Raw genomic sequence first — 20,460 nt, 5'->3', positions numbered from 1 at the left:
TCTTTTTCCCTTTCTTGTTTGAGCACTTACCATTTGTCATATTATGTAGTTACTTACTTTCGTATCTGACCCAACTAGATTATAGACTTCATGAGAGCTTTGTTACCTCACAATCTCATCAGCAAATTATATTATCGACTTGAAAAAAAGTTTATTTAAATTTTGTTTTTAATTTGCTTTATGAAAGGCACACTTTACAATACTCAGTAATTGTTTTTTACTCTGAGAGGTAGGCACGGAAATCCAGTACTAATATTTTTGTTAATATTTCTTAAAAGTTTTTGAGAAAAAAAGGAAGAAACCAACTCATTCAGAAGTCTCGGACTCCTCTTCCAATTCTTCTTCCTCTTCTGACTCATCCTCAGAGAGTGAGACTGAGCAAGAGAGAAGCAGAAGAAGGAAACATAAGAGGAGGCCCAAAGTTAAACGTTCTAAAAAGAGACGAAAGGAAGCAAGCAGTTCAGAAGAGCCAAGGAATAAACATATTATAATGAGTCCAAAAGGGTAAGTGTCAAACACCAGGGTCGTCTTACCTAAAAAATCAAACATCTTGGCATGGGGAAGGTATGTGTGATTCTGTAAACTTACCTTTGTTAACTGTTGTTGAAAAGGATAGCACTTCGTGGACTTTAAATTGAAATCTCGCAAATCTAAAGGTAGCACAGACATTTCATATCAAAGATTTATGTGTTTGCAGGTGAAAATAATTCCAAAACTCTTAAAAGAAAAAGGATCATTTGGTAATTCTCGTATCAGAATTTTAGTACTGGGGCTTTTTCAGTGGGTTGATGTTTTATATGTTGTCTTTATGGAAACTGAAAATCTTTTGAGTGAGATTTGTAATGTCTGTGGTTTTGCTGTTAATATTAATTACATTATTATTGTTATTTAATATTACTATAAAATGCAGATGGTATACATCTTAATTGGTGATTTGGTTTGTTCTCTCTAAGTCACTCTGAGAGGAGTGATACCAATGAAAAAAGGTCAGTCGATTCAAATGCTAAAAGGGAAAAGCCTGTGGTCCGGCCAGAAGAAATTCCTCCAGTGCCAGAGAACCGATTTTTACTGAGAAGAGATATGCCTCTTGTCACCGTGGAGCCTGAACCGTAAGGATGATTAACCTACATGTTTTTGTTTCTCTGATGGATGATTCCATCAGCTTATTGTAGTTCCATACTCATTTATTAAGCATGACTCAGATACCAGATTAATGAATGACTTGTACCCTGCCTTTCAGAATTCATATTCTATTAGTGGAGAAAGGGGGTTTGGCAAGTTGATCGGGGAGACATTCTTACTGGAGGTCTGGAAAGATTTCATTACTAATCTAATTTCCTTGGCCTTTCATTAGAGGTGAGATTTTGGTTTTCAGAACAGAGGGTTAGTTGAACTCTTTGGATCCAATCGAGTGATAAAACATGTTCCAATTTACAGTGTAGAATTACTGCATGGTGACTGCGGATATAATTTAGTATCATTTGTTACTGTTGTTAACTTGCTCTGCGATAACTTGTTTATATTGTGAAAGCTAATGGGTAGCTTTAGACTTGGTCTCAAAAAATAGTAATTAGTGTATTTTGTGTTTTAGAATCAAGTTTAGAATTGTTAAGAGAAATGTGTGAACAGAAATACCATTATATGGTTGGTATAATTGATATGTCCTATGAAGAGTTATGTTGAAGCCTGAGAAGTTATGCAGATGTCCCTGTTCACAGTCAAGTCTCTACATAAAGTTATTGCTTAGTTTGTTAAATATTTTAAAGTCCTGTATTGTCTCTTTTTAAAGAGCTGTTATGGCATAATGGGATGTATCTTTGAACAATGCTTTAATGTACAGTTGTTTTCATTTTTTAAAATCCTGGCTTGTGAGCAAATTTTAGTAGGATCCTTTCTTAAAATACAAGACACCATTCATTGATCAAATCCATTTGGTTTTCAGAAGGTAGGCCAATTTCAGTGTCATCCGGTGGGGGTCGGCAAACGGTGGCCATCCATGAACTAAATTCGGCCTATTGACTGGCTTTGTATAGCCCTTGAGCTAAATGTGGTTTTATGTTTTGAATGTTTGTGGGAAAAAAATCAAAAGAAGAATATTTTGTGACATGTGAAAATTATGAAATTCAGATTTCAGTGTCCGGAAATAAAGTTTTACTGGAACACAGCCACATCCATTTGTTCACTGTTTTCGTGGGCTGTTTCTGTGCTACAGCAGCAGAATCGAGTAGTCGCAAAGAGCTCATATGTGGCGCTCTTGCTGCTTTATACTGTTACTCTGTGCACATCACAGCGATACAGTTACAACTCGAGTATTTCATGTGCTACACATAGAATCTATCCATGTGAAAAGATATTTTCAGAAACGAAGTATGTAAAAATCTTATTACAGATCAGCAATACCAGATGAACAGTATTAACATTATCTATTTTGATAGGGAACACTGAACCCTAATTAAGTGAAGTGAAATGTTATCCTCCCTAAAAAAAGAATTCCATTCCTCTCATCAGTAGATCTTTATTACAAAAAATGATACTCAGTTATTATATTCTGAATTTCATTGATAAAATATTGTGAAAATTTGTTTTTTTTTTCTCATATAAGTATCTACATAATAACCTTAATTTTCTTCTTGGCCTAAAAATCCTAAATACTTAACCTTGGACTCTTTCTTTTCTTAAGAAAAAGTTTGCCAACCCCTGCTATCTGGTACTTTTCATGTAGTTTATAACCACTGTCTTGTATTCGTGATTGGATATTACTGGTAGGTTTATTTGATCGTCATTCTTCTTTGGTTACATAACATCTTTGGAAGTTATTTTCTACAGAATTGTTTTAAATTATAATTGTGTCATACAAAAGAGCATATTGATCTGTTACATTAGGATGGTCGAGATTTGATCAGTTGTGTGGGAGCTAGAATTAACTGTGCTAAGAACACAAGGTATACAAGGATAAGAAACAGGGACTGTCAGCCAGAGTGAGCTTGCCACCTTACAGATTTACCAGCAGTTAAACTCATTATCACTTATAATTTGTTTAGCAGAAGCTGAGTTCCATACTTGCTCTAGTTTATTTGTTCTCATCCTCAGCTACACTTCAGAATAATTTGGCAAGCTTTTAAAAATACCAGTTTCTGGGCCATACAGCAAAGTAAATCAGTGTTGTGAGGGAGAAGGTGTAGGCAAGTCATTTGGTTCAGTGCTTTGTTCTTCATGAGGAAAATGGGGTTAACAATTGCTTACCAAGAGTACCTACTTCTCTCATTGTGAGAATCAGGTGATGTCATGAATAAGAAATGACTGATAAAACTAATATACTTTTTAGTTAATGTTTTCTTACAGTAGTATTATACATTTATCTGGAGCCAGATTCCTGGAACCTTAGAAAACCCTATATAATGGTTATAAGAGTCAAGTTTCATTTCTTTCTGTGACCTTAGGCAACATTTTTAACCTCTTAATCTTAAAATTCTTTATCTTTGAAATGGAGATAATAGCAGTACCTACCTCAGTCTTGTTATGAGAATTAAATGAGCTAATGCCTTTAAAATGCTTATTAACAACCAACAATGAACAATCTGAAAAGGAAATTAAGAAAGTAATCCCATAAAATAACACCTAAAGGAATAAAATACTTAGAAATGAATGTAATCAACGTGGTAAAAGACTTGTATAATGAAAGCTACAAAATACTGCTGAAAGAAATTAAAGAAGACACAAATAAATGGAAAGATATTCTGTGTTCATGGATTGGAAGACTTAATATTGTTAAGATGTCAATACCACTCAAAGCGAGCTGTGGACTCAGTGCAATCCCTATCAACTTCCAGGAACCTTTTTGCAGAAATTCATCATTCATTCATTCCTTTTTGTCCAAATTCATATGTAATTGCAAGGGGTCCCAAAGACCCAAAACAATCTTGAGAAAGAAGAACAAAGTTGGAGGACTCTTACGTCCTGATTTCAATTTTACTACAAAGCTGGAGTCATCAAAATAGTGTGGTATTGGCATAAGGATACACATGTAGACCACAATGGAATAGAATTGAGAGTCCAGAAATAAACCCATACATCTGTGGCCATTTGATTTTAGACAATGGTGCAAAGTCCATTCAGTGCAGGAAGAATAGTCTCTTCAGTAAATGATGCTGGGACAAGTGGATTTCCACATGCAAAAGAATGAGGTTGGACCCTGCCTCACGTTATATGCAAAAATTAACTCAAAATGGGTCAGTGACCTAAATATAAGAGCCAAAACCATAAAACTCTTAGAAGGAAAACATAAGGGTAAGTCTTCTTGACCTTCTTGACCTTGGGTTCAGCAATAGATTCTTACATTTGACACCCAAAGCACAAGCAATAACAACAACAAAAGGACAACTCAATTTAAAAATGGCCAAAGCGCTTGAATAGACATTTCTCCAAAGACGGTGTACAAATGGGCAACAAGCACGTGAAAAGTTGCTCAATGTTGTTAGTCATCAGGGAAATGCAACCAAACCCACAGTGCGATACTATGTCTCACCTCCTAGGATGGCTATAATTTAAAACAAAACCCACTAAAACTAGTGTCGGCGAGGACATGGAGAAATTGGAACCCTCATACAGTGCTGGTAGGGGACTAAAATGATGCAGCTGCTGTGGAAAGCAGTTTCGTGGTTCCTGAGAAAGTTAAACATGGATTTACCATGTAACCCAGCAGTTCTACTCTTTGGTATAATCCAAAAGAATTGAAAATAGAGATTCAAACAGATATTTGTACACCAGGGTTCATCGCAGCATTATTCACAGTCACAAAAAGGGGGAAACAGCCCAAGTGTCCACCAACAAATGAATGGATAAACAAAATGTGGGATACGCATATAGTAGACACTTATTTCGCCATAAATTAGAGGTTACCAGAGGCTAAGGGAATGAGGGGAACAGAGAGGTATTGCTTAATGGGTCGAGTTTTGGTTTGGGATAATAAAAAAGTTTTAGAAAGATAATAGTGATGGTTGTACAACATTGTGAATATGATTAATGCCACTGAATTGTACATTTTTAAATGGTTAAAATAGCCAGTGTTATGTTGTTATGTTATATTAATTTTACCCAATAAAAAAGTATATTTAAAATGCTTATGTATATATACCTGACACATAATAAGTCCTCAATAAAAACTAGTAATTACATTAATAATACCAGATACAAAACAAACTGAAGTATGGAAAGACTTCTCATACATGAAGGCCTGTAGCTGCCACAAAAACTGTACTCTTAGAATTACCCATAAGATAAAGCAGCAGATTCAGAGCATTGAAGGGGGGGCAACTTATAGTAGAGTGCGGTAGACAAATGAACTACTAAAAATATAAAATGAAATTTAAAACTATTAAAAACACACTTGAGCATTTGAGTCAACAATACCTTAGGATTCCCTTAGAATGTCACTGTTTTGACAAGAGACATCTAAAAAAGGATTTTGTTTAAAAGTAGTACCGTGCTTTAAAAGATAGGTACCAGTATCTTGTCAGGTTATTTTTTTTTTCTTTTTAAGTTTTGGCATTTAAAGAATTTGCTTAAAAATTAGGTTATGTGGAGTGCCTCATTCTACAAAAGTGTTGGGTCTAAATGAAGTGGGTTTTGTTTTTTTTTTTTGTTATAGGAGCATAAATTCAGCATTTAAACACTTGAGAAAACTACCTAGCATTTGCCTTTTTTAATTTTCTATCTTCTTTTCCAGTAAGATTCCTGATGTGACACCCATTGTAAGTGATCAGAAACCATCTGTATCAAAGTCTGGACGGAAGATTAAAGGAAGGGGTACAATTGTATGTGTGTTAAGACTTTTCTTTCTTCAAATTACTTATCTAAGCAGTAAAATGTTTTTACTTAAAGGCAAAAATCCTAGCTTAGGTATAGTCCATATTCTGTTCAAGGAGCTAGTTGTATTCTCTGTAGTCATGAGAAGGCACTGCTGTTAGATCAGTGTTTACTGCTGTGTTTGAATGGGTTGAAGTATGAAATGAATGTGTGAAACAGCATTTTGAGAAACCTTAGTATGTTGAATAATCTAGGCTAATAAATATAACCATTAGAACTTCAGAGAGGAAATTTTGTGTGTGGTTACTGGTGAATCTCTGCTTTTCTCATTCCTTTTAGTTTGACATAACTTCATAGCATCCATAGGTGCTTCAGTCATTATTGCCTTTGAATGGTGTCTGAGGTTGGGTCTTATACCTACCTCTGTCCTGTAGCAGACTGTCATTGAGAGATATGTTAAAAATAGTTACTCCTATCTTTGTTTTTAAAGCGCTATCACACACCTCCAAGATCAAGATCCTGTTCTGAATCAGATGATGATGACAGCAGTGAAACTCCTCCTCACTGGAAAGAAGAAATGCAGAGACTGAGAGCATACAGACCACCTAGTGGAGAAAAATGGAGTAAAGGAGATAAGTAAGCATAAGCACAGTCCTGCATCTGCTGTGTTTTAAGTATTAAGGGGGTAGAGATGTACTTCTGGACTTCTCACTACAGATGTACGTTTCAAATTAGACTGCGACCGGAGAGAGCATCCAAGAATGCTTGGTGACATGGGAGGAGGGCTGATTGCCTTTGGGTGCTTTCAGATCAGAATTCTGTTTCCCCTCACAAGACTATAACCCTACTGAGTTTCTTAAAGATTTCTTGTTCAGTTTTAGAAATAATCAGGACTTAATACAAATTATATAGCAGATTCTTTCCTAGCCAGTTCTCTTAGTCACTGATGAGTAGGTGGATAGAGAGGAAAATCTGTACCCAGTGTGTATGTTAACTTCTGACCCCAGGGACTGTTGCTTCTTCAGAAATGTACCATCTCTTGTCCTCAGTGACACCCCACAGTGGAAATCTATTTTTAGAAATGGGGCTGGCCCCAGAATAGCTAGTGAAAAATAAACCAGCGGTTCCCTGTATTCATGGTGGAATTATCTTTTTCTCTGTGGGCATCCAGCAGAATGGTTCAAAATTAGAAGAGGGAGGAAGAAGTGTGTGTCTGCTGTGTGGAAGTGGTTTAGACACTGAGAACTCTGTTTTGAGCCTGATGTTACCACTGAGATTGTAAAGCCTGCATCTGTTTTCATGTACTTTTCTCCCAATTTCTGTAGTAAGTAGTTTCACTAAAACCTTAGGGGAAAGTCTTTAATTACCTCTGTGAGGCTGAGACGAAACAATGACAGCTTAAGAAAAAGAGGCTTCTCTTAAAGTTCAGGCAGCTATCCTGTATCTGCAGAGAATCAACAGAATTGTTTGGGAAATTGATTTGACTCTCCCTCAGAAATTACTCCTGGAGGCAGAGTGTTATGAACAGATGATAACCAGCAGTGCTCTTGTGATTAGCTGATTTGGTTTTCGATATTATTTTCCTATCAAATTTGAAATTCTTGACTTGGCTTTGAAAAAAAAAATCCTTTTGTAAGTGAACCTGTTAGTAGTTGTTAGTGTCTCTTTGAAATTAAAAGGTCGAGACCACATCTATCTATCACTCTTTGGCTTATCGTTCCTCCATGCACTTGAAGTGTTGATGGAATCAGTACTTTGTTGTTAAATAGGCTTCTGTCAGTGAATTTGTATTTGACAACAAATGTGTTTTAATTTTAAAGCATAGAAAACATGCTTGTAAATAACTGCATGCATATTATATACTTTCCATAGGTTAAGTGATCCCTGTTCAAGCCGATGGGATGAAAGAAGCTTGTCCCAGAGATCCCGATCATGGTCCTATAATGGATATTATTCAGATCTTAGTACAGCAAGACACTCTGATGGTCACCATAAAAAACGCAGAAAAGAGAAGAAGGTTAAGCACAAAAAGAAAGCCAAAAAGCAGAAACATTGCAGAAGGCACAAACAGACTAAGAAAAGAAGGCTTACTGTACCATCTGATATAGAATCCTCAAAGTCTTCCACCCGACGAGTGAAATCCTCGTGTGGTAGAGAAAGGAGATCTCGTTCTTCCTCATTGTCATCTCATCACTCATCCAAGAGGGACTGGTCTAAATCTGATAAGGATGACCAGAGCTCTTCAACCCATTCCAGCAGAGACTCATACAGATCGAAATCTCACTCACAGTCCTATTCTAGAGGAAGCTCAAGATCAAGGACTCCATCAAAATCCTCATCACATTCTCGAAGTAGATCAAAGTCCAGATCTAGTTCCAAGTCAGGGCGCCAAAGAACAGCATCAAAATCACCAAGAAGAACAGCCTCTCAGTTAAGTGAAAATAAACCTGTTAAATCAGAACCTTTAAGAGCAACAGTGACGCAAAATGAAAGTGTTGTAGTACAACCGGTGGTTGCCGAAAATATTCCTGTAATACCACTGAGTGACAGTCCCCCTCCTTCAAGGTGGAAGCCTGGACAGAAGCCCTGGAAGCCTTCTTATGAGCGAATCCAGGAAATGAAAGCTAAAACAACCCACTTGCTGCCCATCCAGAGCACTTACAGTTTAGCAAATATTAAAGAGACTGGGAGTTCATCATCCTACCATAAAAGAGAAAAAAATTCAGAGAGTGATCGGAGCGCTTATTCAAAGTACAGTGATAGAAGTTCAGAAAGTTCACCAAGGTCAAGAAGCAGATCTTCCAGGAGTAGATCTTATTCCAGATCATACACAAGGTCGCGAAGCCTAGCTAGTTCACATTCAAGGTCTAGGTCCCCCTCATCTAGATCTCATTCACGAAATAAATACAGTGATCGCTCACGGTGTAGTAGATCATCTTCATATTCTTCTGTTAGCAGTGATAATGGAAGACGGGCCAAGAGAAAATTTAGACCGAATGGGAAAAAAAATAACACTTCAAATAAAAGGCACAGCAGCAGCTCTGAGAAGACACTTCGTAATAAATATGTCAAAGTCAGAGACAGGTCTTCGTACCAGAGAAAGTATAGTGAAAGCAGGTCATCTTTAGATTATTCTTCAGACAGTGAAGAGTCAAGTGTTCTGGTTACACAGTCAGCCCAGGAAAAAGAGAAACAAGTCCAAATGGAAATGAATAATAAACAAGAGAAAAACAGAGATGAAGAAAAATCTAAGCCTGAACGGGAATGTCCTAGCTCAAAAAAAAGAACTCTAAAAGAAAATCTTGCTGATCACTTTAGAAATGGCAGTAAGACCAAAAGGAAGAATTATGCTGGGAGTAAATGGGACTCGGAGTCAAATTCTGAACGAGATATAACTAAAAACAGTAAAAATAATGCCCGGCCATCTTCTGATAAGGAGGAGGGTGAGGCCACTTCAGATTCTGAGTCTGAGTTGGGTGAAATTCACATCAAAGCCAAACCCACAACGAAGTCTTCAGCAAATACTTCACTGCCTGATAGTAATGGTGCTTGGAAATCAAGCAGACAGCGGTCGTCAACCTCTGATTCCGAGGGGTTCTGTTCCAATTCAGAGAGCACTAGAGGAAAGCCACACAAGCACAAACACGGCTCAAAGGAGACTCTTAAAAGGGAACACACCAAGAAAGCGAAGGAGAAATTGAAAGGGAAAAAAGACAAAAAGCACAAGGCTCCAAAACGAAAACAAGCTTTTCACTGGCAGCCTCCACTAGAATTTGGTGAAGAGGAGGAGGAGGAGATTAATGAAAAGCAAGTTACTCAGGAGGCAAAAGAGAAAAAACAGGTTTCTGAAAACAGTGAAGCCATAAAAGAAAATATTCTCCAAACCGAGAAGTCCTGTGAAGACGGCAGCCTTTCAGGTAAACATAATACGGTAACAGTTCCACCAGACATTGATCAGCCTACTAAGGAGGGTAGTAAACTCAGCAACTCTCCCACAGCTTTAAATGCTGAGGAAAATGTCGTCCATTCTCCCCTGAACATTGAGTGTGTTGAAGAAAGCGTCCCAAGCGGAGTAGAGGATGTACTTCAGACAGACGACAACATGGAGATCTGCACTCCTGATAGAAGTTCCCCAGCAAAGGTCGAAGAGACTTCCCCTCCAGGAAATTCAAGGCTTGACACCCCGGATAGAAGCATTGTTCTAAAGCAGGACATGCCAACAGAGCATCCTGAAGCAGAGGTGGGGAAACAGGAAAGCAGCACGTCGGAAAGCAAAACTGTGGGCAAAGTGGGAAAACAGGACGGCAGCTCTGCCAGCTCTGCTTTCTTGGCAGAAAGCACTGTGAAGAGGGAGGTGGCTGAGAAAAGCCAGACCAGCCTCATGGATAATAAATGGAAGCCCCTGCAAGGTGTGGGGAACCTGGCAGCACCAACTGCTACCACATCCAGTGCTGCAGAAGTTAAGGCATTGACTGCTGTGCCTGAAATGAAACCACAAGGCTTGAGAATAGAAATTAAAAGCAAAAATAAAGTTCGTCCTGGGTCTCTCTTTGATGAAGTAAGAAAGACGGCACGCTTAAACCGGAGGCCAAGAAATCAGGAGAGTTCGAGTGATGAGCAGACACCTAGTCGGGATGGTGATAGCCAGTCCCGGAGTCCAAGTCGATCTCGAAGTAAATCTGAAACCAAATCAAGACACAGAACAAGGTCTGTCTCCTACAGTCACTCAAGAAGTCGATCTCGAAGTTCCACATCATCCTATCGGTGAGTAATATTCTCTTTCCCTTTTTTCTCCCAAGGAGAGTCTGTAACTGCTTAGCTTGGAAGAACATCGGAGGTAGGGACAAGATCACTGTTTCCAAACATCTGGAAGGGAATGAGGAGAAGGCTTGTGCTGTGTGACTCACAGAGTGGATTGAAGACATGGGGAATGAAGATTTCAGGGGAAGAAATTTGGGCTCAGTGTAAAGAAACTGTTGCTGTCAATTAAAACTCCCTGGCAAGAGCATTGAGTTGCCACACTGAGTGCAAGTTCTCTGTCTTTAAAGGTGTGAGGTCGCTCTCTTGCCTGTCAGTGATGCCTTAGAAGGGAATGTTAATTTACAGAATATATAGGATTTAGAGATCAGTAATCCAACCCTCCAGTTTATACAAGTGGAAGGTGAAGGCCAGAGAGACATAGTTACCTGCCCAAGACATGCATCTTTATTCAAGGGGCAGGAAGTGGTAAAAATAATCTTTCACTTTATTTATTTTTTACTTTTGGTTCAAGTTACACCTGACTATTGTCATTAGCATAGTGCTGAGCATCTTTTTTTTTTAACTAAAAAATTTGGTGATGGTGATACAAAGTTAATCAGTATCTTCTTTTCCTTGTAAATGTTTCATGGTTTCGCCTCACCATCTCTTACTTAAACTATTATGTTGTGCTTGATTTTCATTACTTGACCTTAAAATACGGTAAGAATCGTTATTGTTCTTTTCCCTTCCTGGTTATTTATCTTTTTCTTCCCCTTCTCACCCAGGTTTCTTCCAACTTTTATCTGCAATAACAGCCTCCCACTTACTCTTCAGTTGCATTCAGTCTGTATTCTGTGCCCGCCCTCCCCCCATCTCACTCGGCTGAGGTTCTCAGGTCCTTCACGTGGCCAGTGCCAGGGCATGTTTTCCATCCTTTCAGTCCTCCCGGAAGCCCTCTTGTAGCTCTCCTCATCCCTCCCAGACCATTCCATGCTTGAGTTGTGGCTCCTCTTCCTCCTTCTGCTCTGACTCCCAACAGAGCCCAGAGAGCTGGTGAATCCTGGCCTTTTCTCTACAGGTTTGTATTCTGGAGCCTGTTGAGCTACTCCAGCCTCCTGTATGCTCCAGTGTCTCCTTACCATTTATATTCAGGCAGCTCTGAGCTATTGGAGATGCCGGCCACTCTCATTTACCTTCCTCCCCTGCCTTTGGAGTGGATGATATTTCATTTTATAAATGAAGACAGTGAGGCATAGGAAGGCTAAGGAATTGGCTGTACTCTTAACACACAGTAGACTAAGATAGCTAAACTTTGCCTCCCTGTTTTGGTTACCCACCTGGCTACTACCCTGCGATCTCGTTGAAGTCGGGGACTGCTTGCTACTCATCTTTCAGTCACTTCAGAGTCTGCTCTATAATTGTTTGTTGAGTAAATGACTAGAATCTTATTAGAACAGAGTGTGTTCTTGTAAATAAACTGCAGCTGTCTTCCAAAACATAAATACATACTGAATAAAACCTGTGAAGGCATTACATAAGTAGCATATACATGGGGGTATTACTCTGTCCCTGAATGACAGGTGTAAACTAGGGGAAGGAGTGCGGGGCCAAGTGAATGCAGGGGGGCGGAATTGCATTAAGTGTCTTGTTTGTTTTATTAAATATTAAATAGGTACAATTTTTTTAATGATTAAGGTATAAAAAATAATTTTAAGTGTTATCTAGTTTAACAAAATAGAGCTTTGACATACTCGATGTGGCCCTACTTTCTCTCTTCTCTCCTAGAGTTAAACATTACTCTAAATTCCCATTATAATTTTGCTGTTTTTCTTTAGTTTTACTATAAATGTTTCTATCCATATACAATGTTGTTTTTGCATGTTTTCAAACAAATCCTTTTTTATGTATATAGATATTCTATGTTTGCCTTTTTCATGCAACATTGTCCCCAAAAGTTACTTCTGTTGATGCATATAGTTTATTCATTTTCCTACTTTAGAATATGTCAGTATTTTTTTTAAACCTATTCTGCCATTAATGGAAATTTGGGTTATTTCCTCTTCTGGTATTAACAGATAGGACTCCTATGAACAGCCTTTTCTGTTTTTTTCTTTATTTCATTCTGTTCAGTTTAAACCCTCATTAGCTGTCTCTGTCATATCTGCTGTGAGGAGTTCATGAGAGACCTTTCTGAAGACCTTTCTTGTTGGGTTTTCCTCTTCCTGCCCTACCAGTAATTAATTTTAACAGCATAATAAGTTAATATAATTATATTTTTTCAACTCTTAATTGTAGATCAAGAAGCTACTCTAGAAGTCGGAGCAGAGGATGGTACAGCAGAGGCCGCACAAGAAGCCGGAGCAGTTCCTACCGCAGTTACAAAAGTCATAGGTGAGTTTGGGAATCCGCCCTACTATATGGTCTCCATCTGTCTGCTTTTCAAGTCCTGCCTTGCACGGGCAGAATGGGGTAGTTGTTGAAAAAAATCCTGTCATTGCTGTGTACCAGACAGGCCTACTTTCTCACCTAATTCTTTCTTTCAAAGAGCTATCGGGTTTTTACTGGCTATTCTCAGGATGGGATCTTACCAGAATGAGGAAAGAGAAGCAGTAGAAATATTTAAAAGAGGCTCTGACTACTACCTGAACTCTCAGTACATCTTCTTTAACCTGAGTTCCCATCTACGGTCATCTCCTGACTTGGGTTAGATATTGGGAGAGGCGGATTGTTAAGAGGACTCAGGAGGAAGTGTGAGTGCTGGGTGACCCCGGGTTTCTGTTCTCCTGGCTTCTGCCAGCCCTCTTTTGCCTCTCAGGTATTTCCCACTGCTGAAGCTTCATGTACTGACAGGCGTCCTACCTGCGCTGCCCCCTCCCCACCCACCTCCTCCCCAGTGATTTTCTTTACGTGCACCGCAGGAAACATTGTGTAAAACCTAGAATCTTTCTTATGAAATCCAACATGCTTTTTTTAAAACTTCCAATATACTTCTGACATGAAAATGAAATAAATGTAGCTGCTAGATTTCATTGTGTTTTCTCCTTCATGGGCAAATAGAAATGTCTAGACTTTTGATATAGCCTGTCCTGATCCACAAGATGATGGTCCCTCATGTGATTAATATTAGGACGTCCAGCAGGAGCAGATCCAGGAGCAGCTCGTACGATCCCCACAGTCGGTCCAGGTATGGACAGGGATTGGGTAACCACCTGTGGAGGCAGAATTAAAAGGCCTTGTTTTATAAACTCTTAATTCCCTTTTTAAAAACGTATTTTATTGAAAAACATGTATTTGTCTTTTTAAACAATTTTTATATGTTGGCCCATTGTATTCTAGTGTCAGAAGTGACAGTTGATGTCAAATTGTAAATGCAGTTGTTATTGTTTTGGGGGGGGTAATTAGGTTTATTTATTTATTTATTTATAATGGAGGTGCTGGGGATTGAACCCGGAACCATGTACATGCTAAGCACATGCTCTACAACTGGGCTATACCCTCTCCCGGCAGTTGTTTATTTAGTATAATTGCCTAGTAAGATCCACCAGATTCAGTCAGACTAACTCAGTGTTAATTCTGTGATATTTTTCAATGCAGAAAAGAAATTAACTATTTTCTGTTTAATATGGTAAGTCTGATTTGGGGCAATTGTTAAATGTTTGCAGTACTTGTTTTGAAAATATGTCTTCACACTGTCATATAATGCCCATGTTCTAAGAGGAAACTTAAGATCCTAAAAAGAAATGGGAATATATGGGTATCTGAATGCGAAATTATAGTGTTTGTTGTTGCTGTTAAAGCAGGTCCTACACTTACGATAGCTACTCCAGCAGGAGTCGGAGCCGAAGTAGAAGCCAGAGGAGCGACAGTTATCACCGAGGCAGGAGTTACAATAGGCGGTCCAGGTGGGTCTCTGTCCTTTCAGCACTGTAAGCTACTGTGGGCACTTAGTGTGCGGGGTGACAGACAGCTGGCAGAAGAGAAGGTATCATCTTCTGAGGACAGAAATACTTCTTTCTCTTCTTGAATTTCATTAACGCAATGGCAGCTACTAAAAGTGGCCCTTGTACTGAGTGGTAGATGTTAATGTTTGAATCTAAAATGGATTTTTAATATTCACATATCCTTGGACAAACGTTTCTTTTGAAAGGAATAAAGGAAAGGCCACTCAGACTATGGCTCACTGCTTTAAATAGGGCTAGTTGTTAGAAATACCAAAGCAAATGTGTCTGTTTTGAATTTAAAAACGATAATTTAAATGTATATATAATGTATAGCAAAATGTTAAAATCATTTGCTTCAGTAGTAAGACTGAGGTTTATACGGTTAAAAATGTTTTTTATGTTATATATATTTATAGATGTGTCATTAGCATTTTGGCTAGTACTGCAGAAGTCTTTGTTGTTTACTTTTTGTAATGTCCCTTTCCTGGTGGCCTCTAGTCTTACCCTCCCCCCATGCCTTGCAACTACCTTTAATTGTGCTTATAGAATATCAGTGTGGTCCCTTGTTTGAAACTCTTCAAGGACACCCCACTGCCCTTAGGGGCAGGTCCATGCTCCCCAGCATTGCTTGAAGGCCTCTCCACCTAACAGCTCCAGCTTGGGCTTTTCTGTCTTCCCTGCACTAAAGTTTTGGAACCTCACATGCCTACTTCACCATCTCCCCTCCTGCCTTTTGAAGTGGCCAATTCCAACTACCCTGTAGGTCTCCACTGCAACCCACTCATTGCCCCTGGGAAGCCCTCCCTAACTGCTTAACCCTGAGATATATCACCTTCACCCCCTACCTCACCTCACCCCCATGTGCTTCATTTTTCTTGTTCCCTATTCTGTACTATCCTTGGGCCCCAGGGAACTCTACTTGGTCGTGTGTGTGTGTGTGTGTCTGTGTGTCTGTGTGTGTGTGTGTGTGTCTGTGTATCTTAACATCTAGCACAGTGACTGGATCTCTGTGAATATTTTTCAAAATAACTGAGTGGTGACCATAACTAGATCTTCTTGACTCACTATCCCAGTGCTCCTGTCCATGCCCCGCCCCACCCTCACCCCTTGTTGGGCCCCCATTTTGATTTCCCTATCTTTAATGAAACTCTCTTCATGCACCTTTTTCCCCTTACTTCCTCAGTTTAACTAAGTATTGATGTTCACTTGGGTAACGTAGAAAGTAATTCTCATTTGCCTGAGTGGATTTTAAGTAATTCCCCAAGAAGTGATGTTTCTCTATTTTATCTTAACTTTGATCTTAACTTTATCTTAACTTTTTTTTTTATCTTAACCACCCTCAGTCACTGTCAACATCTTTGAAAAGTCCACTGTGCTCAGTACCCCTCATCCATCCACTGTGCTGTGCCTCATTAGTACTGCTTTCAGGCCACTCATATCAAAAAAAGAAGCTACAGGAGGGTTTCCAAGGGTTGACAGTTACAAGGTGTTTGTATATATGTTTTGTTTTGTTTTACAGGAGTTGTAGATCTTATGGCTCCGACAGTGAAAGTGACCGAAGTTACTCCCATCACCGGAGCCCCAGTGAAAGCAGCAGATATAGTTGAATGTGTCCCCTTTTTTTTTTTTGATACAGATTCTATCTTATTTGTAAATATCTGGTAACTTATAAGTTTAAGAAACTTAATGGCAGTCTCTTGTTCTGTTTGAATATTAGAGGAATTTGAAAAATAGACACTTCTTAATTGTTACTTGTTCATTTACATGTGCGCAGAATTTAAAATACAGATATGTCTCCCAAAAATACTTGTATGCCGCATTTTACAGTAGCCAACTATGGAAGTGAATTTCATTTTCTTGAATCAAGAAATCATGAAATTTAAGTATAATTTGCAATATTATTTTATATAGACTGTTTCTCTCCATCTCATGTATTTCTCAGAATACAGATTATTTTTGCCCGTTTTTCAGGTTTTAGCATATGTGCTGCCAGGCATAGAGCTATGGATGAGAACTGTAAAAGGTGGCCAAATATTTATATACCAGTTACACAGATCTCATACATGTGTGCTCTTCAGATAAACCACCCAGAATTGATACTGATGGTAGCCAGGAGGATAAGGCAGTGGTCTGAGGTTCTTAATTCATTCCTTACTTCTCTGTTGTCTCAGATTATCAGGAAAGTGGTCACCATACAGCCCACTCTCTGTGTTATTTCAGGCTGGCGGGTGAGGTTAAGAAGAGTAAATTAGCTTTAACTATAGATATCTGCACTGTCTCTAAGGCCCTAATGTTTTATGTGCTTTTTAATAAATACTATTGGAAGTTCAGTTTGTAAGAAGACAATTCTATTCCAGTTTATGCTTTGGTGCTTGGTACCTTTTGGTGCCTCTTTAAGCATTATTCTTCTATACTGTACATTAGAATTCCGTAAGAGAGAGAAATGATTTTTTTAATTCACTGGCACCCAACATGGTTCCTTCTCAGCTATATTCACTTTAAATATTTGGAGGGCTTCTCTCAAGCACAGGTGTGGGCCGAGGTCCCTGGAGCAGGCAGGATTGGCACAGGGTTGTGTGGCAACTCAGGTCTGCTGCACAGAACTGATGCGTGTGCCCCTGGAAGAGCAAACTTCAAAAGTAACACCAGGATCTACCTGCCACCATCCTGGACACACTTCGCAGGGCTTTACTTCTAAGTCTTTCAACTGAGAGGTAGACGCAAGAGCAGTTGTTCCCAGCACCAGCATGTTTCCTGGTTTCTGCTGTAACCCGCACTGACTCGGCGAAGCCTCGTGTGACATGGTACAGCCAGGAAGACAGACAGGGGAAGCAAGGTGTGCGTACTGCGTAGGTTACACATGTTCACAGTCTTTCGTGGTTCCTGCAAAAATGATTTGACCTGTAAAAACTGGTGAGTTGTTTTTTTTTTTTAATTTTTAGTTTGAATTTTTTTCTCCAAGTGTACTTAATCACCTCAGTGCCAGTTTAATCCAGGTATGCAGAAGAAGTTCATATTGGATGTTTCATGCAGAACTCTGCCATCCTACCCCAGGGCTTGCCTAGGGTTCTTGGGAAGTGGGAAAGAGCCCTCAGTTGGAGGGATCTGACCACCCTGATGGATGGAGGGGTGACCTTGGATGTATTAAAACCATTGCCCATAAAAGGTTCATAAACAGGGTTAAGGGGTCCAGTTGTTTGCCAAGTTGATAGATGAAAATGCATTAGAAAATAGGACCTAAGTCAAACAGACGTGCTTGATAGTGAATACAAAACACCATGTGGTTTATATGAAGGGTTTTCTAAAGTTGCCTCTGGAGGAGAGTATCTTTAACAATACTTAGTGAAAGAAACTGCATTTACAACCCAAACAAAAACTGCCAAATCTAATTACGTTAAGAAAAGTTACCTTTTGGCAGTGTATTAGTTTTATATTGCTTTGTAACAAATTACCCCAAATGTAGCAGCTTAAAGCAACACCCATTTCTTAGCTCACGGTTCTGTAGCTCATGAGTCCGGCACGATGTGGCTGGATTCTCTGCTCAGGGTCTCACAAGGCTGAAATCCAGGGTCAGCAGGGCAGCATTCCTTCACAGAGGCTCTGGGGAAGAATCTCCTTCCGAGTTCATTCAGGTTGTTGGCAGTATTCAGTTCCTTGCTGGCTGCAGCCGGGGGCCTCTCTCGGCTCCTTAAGGCTGCTCACGTTCCTCCTTGTGTGTTCCCTCCATCTTTAAACCAGCAAGGGCCTGTCGAGGCCTTCTTCTTGTGCTTCAGATCTCTCTGCCTTCCTTCTCTGGTTTCAGGTTCATGTTGTGATTAGATCAGGCCCACTGAGAACAGTCTCCCTGTATTAAGGTCAACAGTGCCATAGAACATCTCATAATCACAGAAGTGAGATCATATTCCCAGGTTCCTGGGATGGGGGCATGAAATAGGAGGAGGGGCATTTTAGAATTCTGCCTCCCACAGGCAATAGCTTTGCCGTTGCACTGTGGGTAGACTTTTATCCTAAAAAGGTGGGCCCTAGAAGCCTCGTTTGTTCTTTTCATGGGAAAGAACAGCCCTCAGCTGCAGCATTTAACTTGTGTGTTTACTGAATGGACTACAGAAATAGCTTTTCTTTCTAAAGGGGATTATTCTGTATTTTAAGTTATTTTTTAATAAAGTTGAATTACATCGTGTTTTGTGCTTCTTAATAGAAAATGCATCATTGGACTGTTTTTGTAACGTCCTGTTTACTGCAAATGAAACGATATAGCTGATATTGTTCAAAAACTGTAGAAAATACTTTTGTACATATTGGTAGTGTCTAATTTGTATACATTTCATTTAAATTTCCCTAAAATTTGAAAGGGGACCTTGTAGAAATTAAAATATATGCTTAGTCTAAGTTGGAGTCTCTGCATGTTTCATCCTTCTTTATTCATCCAGATTTCCAGTCGTCTTTCTGAAATGGAAAAGGAAACAGAGTCTGCTGCCCCAGCCAGGGAAGAGACTTCACCTCCTCTCTCTGCGGCTCATTTTCTTCTGGCCGGTGTTAGCGTTGGGGCATAAGGCAGAGCTAGAGGTAACTTCAGGCAGAGGTGTTTGCCTCTGCAGAGAAGTATCAATGGTGCTTGGTCTTCCCCTGCAAACTCCAGGCTTCCTCCAGGCTCTGTTAACAGTCATCCAACTGAGGTGACCTGCATACAGATGTCTTTGTGGAGGCGGGAAGAGGGCCCCCCTATCTGTGAGCTCCTGCCTAGGGACAGCACGCTTACCTGCTAAGCCACCTGCAGCCGCCACGTTCCCTAACAGTGGTTCACCAGGCAGGCACGTAGCACTCCCTTCCTGGAGAAACATTCACAGTGATATTTTTAGCATCCACATGAGAATTTGCAGGGCAAGTACAATTAACTTTTTTCTCCTCAGAGCTCAAAGGAATCTGTATTTTCTTAGTGAATACAACATAACCTCTCACAGTAACATTTGCAGAGGTTCAGTTTTTAAAGTTAACAGTAAACCCCCAAGTCAGGCAATTCCTGAAAATAGTCAAATCTGGATGTGTTGCCATAAAATTTAAACAAAATTGCAGAGTCTGTTTGCTGTGGGGAAATCCCCAAGTGTGGTTCCTTTAGGGTCTTATCTTTTAGAAAACTCCAGGATCTTTATTCACATTCTGATAGTGATCATCTTGATCAACAGGGCAGTATTGGGAGGAAATCTGTTAAAGGCTTCGGTTTTGACTTTTCTGAATTAGCTGGCAAGAGAATTCAAGGGAAATACCCTCTTACAAGCAATCATGAACGCTGTCGGGGCATTACTGTTTGGAAGAGAGAGGAGGCAGAGTGAGTGACACAGACTATGGCCTGGTGAGGGACCTGGAATGTGTAATGTGGCTTACCCATTGGAAGAACCTGGGCTCAGATGGCTGGTCTTAGGGAATCGACTGCCGCAGCCCAGAGTAAGAGGTGAGAGCCTGAATCCCATGAGGGACTTATAATAGAACGGGCTGGGCAGAGTGCCAAGAGGACATTTGCTTGGCAGGGAGAAGTTCTTTGATGCTGTAAAGGTGGCAGCATCTCCCTGAGAGGTCAGGGAAAGGAGCTGTTACCCTAAAAGAAGACAGCATCTGCCTGCAGTAGACCCTGGGCAGCTCCAGTCAGTGCCTGATGAGCAGGAGGCAAGGATAGCCTACCTTGGCAACACACAAAGGACTAGGAGGCTCTAATGGACTATTTAAAGATTTCAGTACAAGGTAGAGGCAATGTTCCCTCGCCCCTGCCTCCTCTTCTTGTGAATCAGAAGGCCTTGGGTGGGGCTGTGCCAAGCTTGGGGCCAAGAACTTTTGCCTCTTGGAGTCCCCAGACCCACCATTCACCATCTATAGCCATCGAAGTCCAGCTCCAGACTGAGCCAAGTTTCACTGTCCTCAGGACCCAGGCTACTAGCCTGAGGAAGTTTGCATCTTAAGCATCCTAGAGGCCTGAGGACAT

The 20,460-nt window shown here is 39.9% G+C and overlaps 1 protein-coding gene across 7 annotated transcripts in view; it reads left to right on the top strand.

Moving 5' to 3' along the window:
* Window positions 1–18,875, top strand: part of NKTR (natural killer cell triggering receptor) — a 47,852-nt gene extending 28,977 nt beyond the window's left edge. For 4 of the 7 annotated variants that reach the window (XM_031470071.2, XM_031470070.2, XM_031470076.2 and 1 more), the window contains 9 exons: window positions 279–504; window positions 954–1,109; window positions 5,726–5,813; window positions 6,296–6,441; window positions 7,678–10,569; window positions 12,841–12,936; window positions 13,673–13,729; window positions 14,343–14,447; window positions 16,006–18,875. In XM_031470071.2, coding sequence (XP_031325931.1) covers window positions 279–504; window positions 954–1,109; window positions 5,726–5,813; window positions 6,296–6,441; window positions 7,678–10,569; window positions 12,841–12,936; window positions 13,673–13,729; window positions 14,343–14,447; window positions 16,006–16,093 — 3,854 coding nt within the window. In that variant the 3' untranslated portion in view covers window positions 16,094–18,875. Of the gene's footprint in view, window positions 1–278; window positions 505–953; window positions 1,110–5,725; window positions 5,814–6,295; window positions 6,442–7,677; window positions 10,570–12,840; window positions 12,937–13,672; window positions 13,730–14,342; window positions 14,448–16,005 lie in introns of those variants that run through there. The other 3 variants (XM_064496668.1, XM_031470072.2, XR_010384898.1) reach the window with 3 other exon arrangements.
* Window positions 18,876–20,460: the final 1,585 nt, after the last annotated feature.

Source organism: Camelus dromedarius, chromosome 17, assembly GCF_036321535.1.
Source record: "Camelus dromedarius isolate mCamDro1 chromosome 17, mCamDro1.pat, whole genome shotgun sequence".
NCBI lineage: Eukaryota > Metazoa > Chordata > Mammalia > Artiodactyla > Camelidae > Camelus > Camelus dromedarius.
Note: the sequence above shows the minus strand (reverse complement) of the source record. Positions and strands in the feature narration are given on the sequence as shown.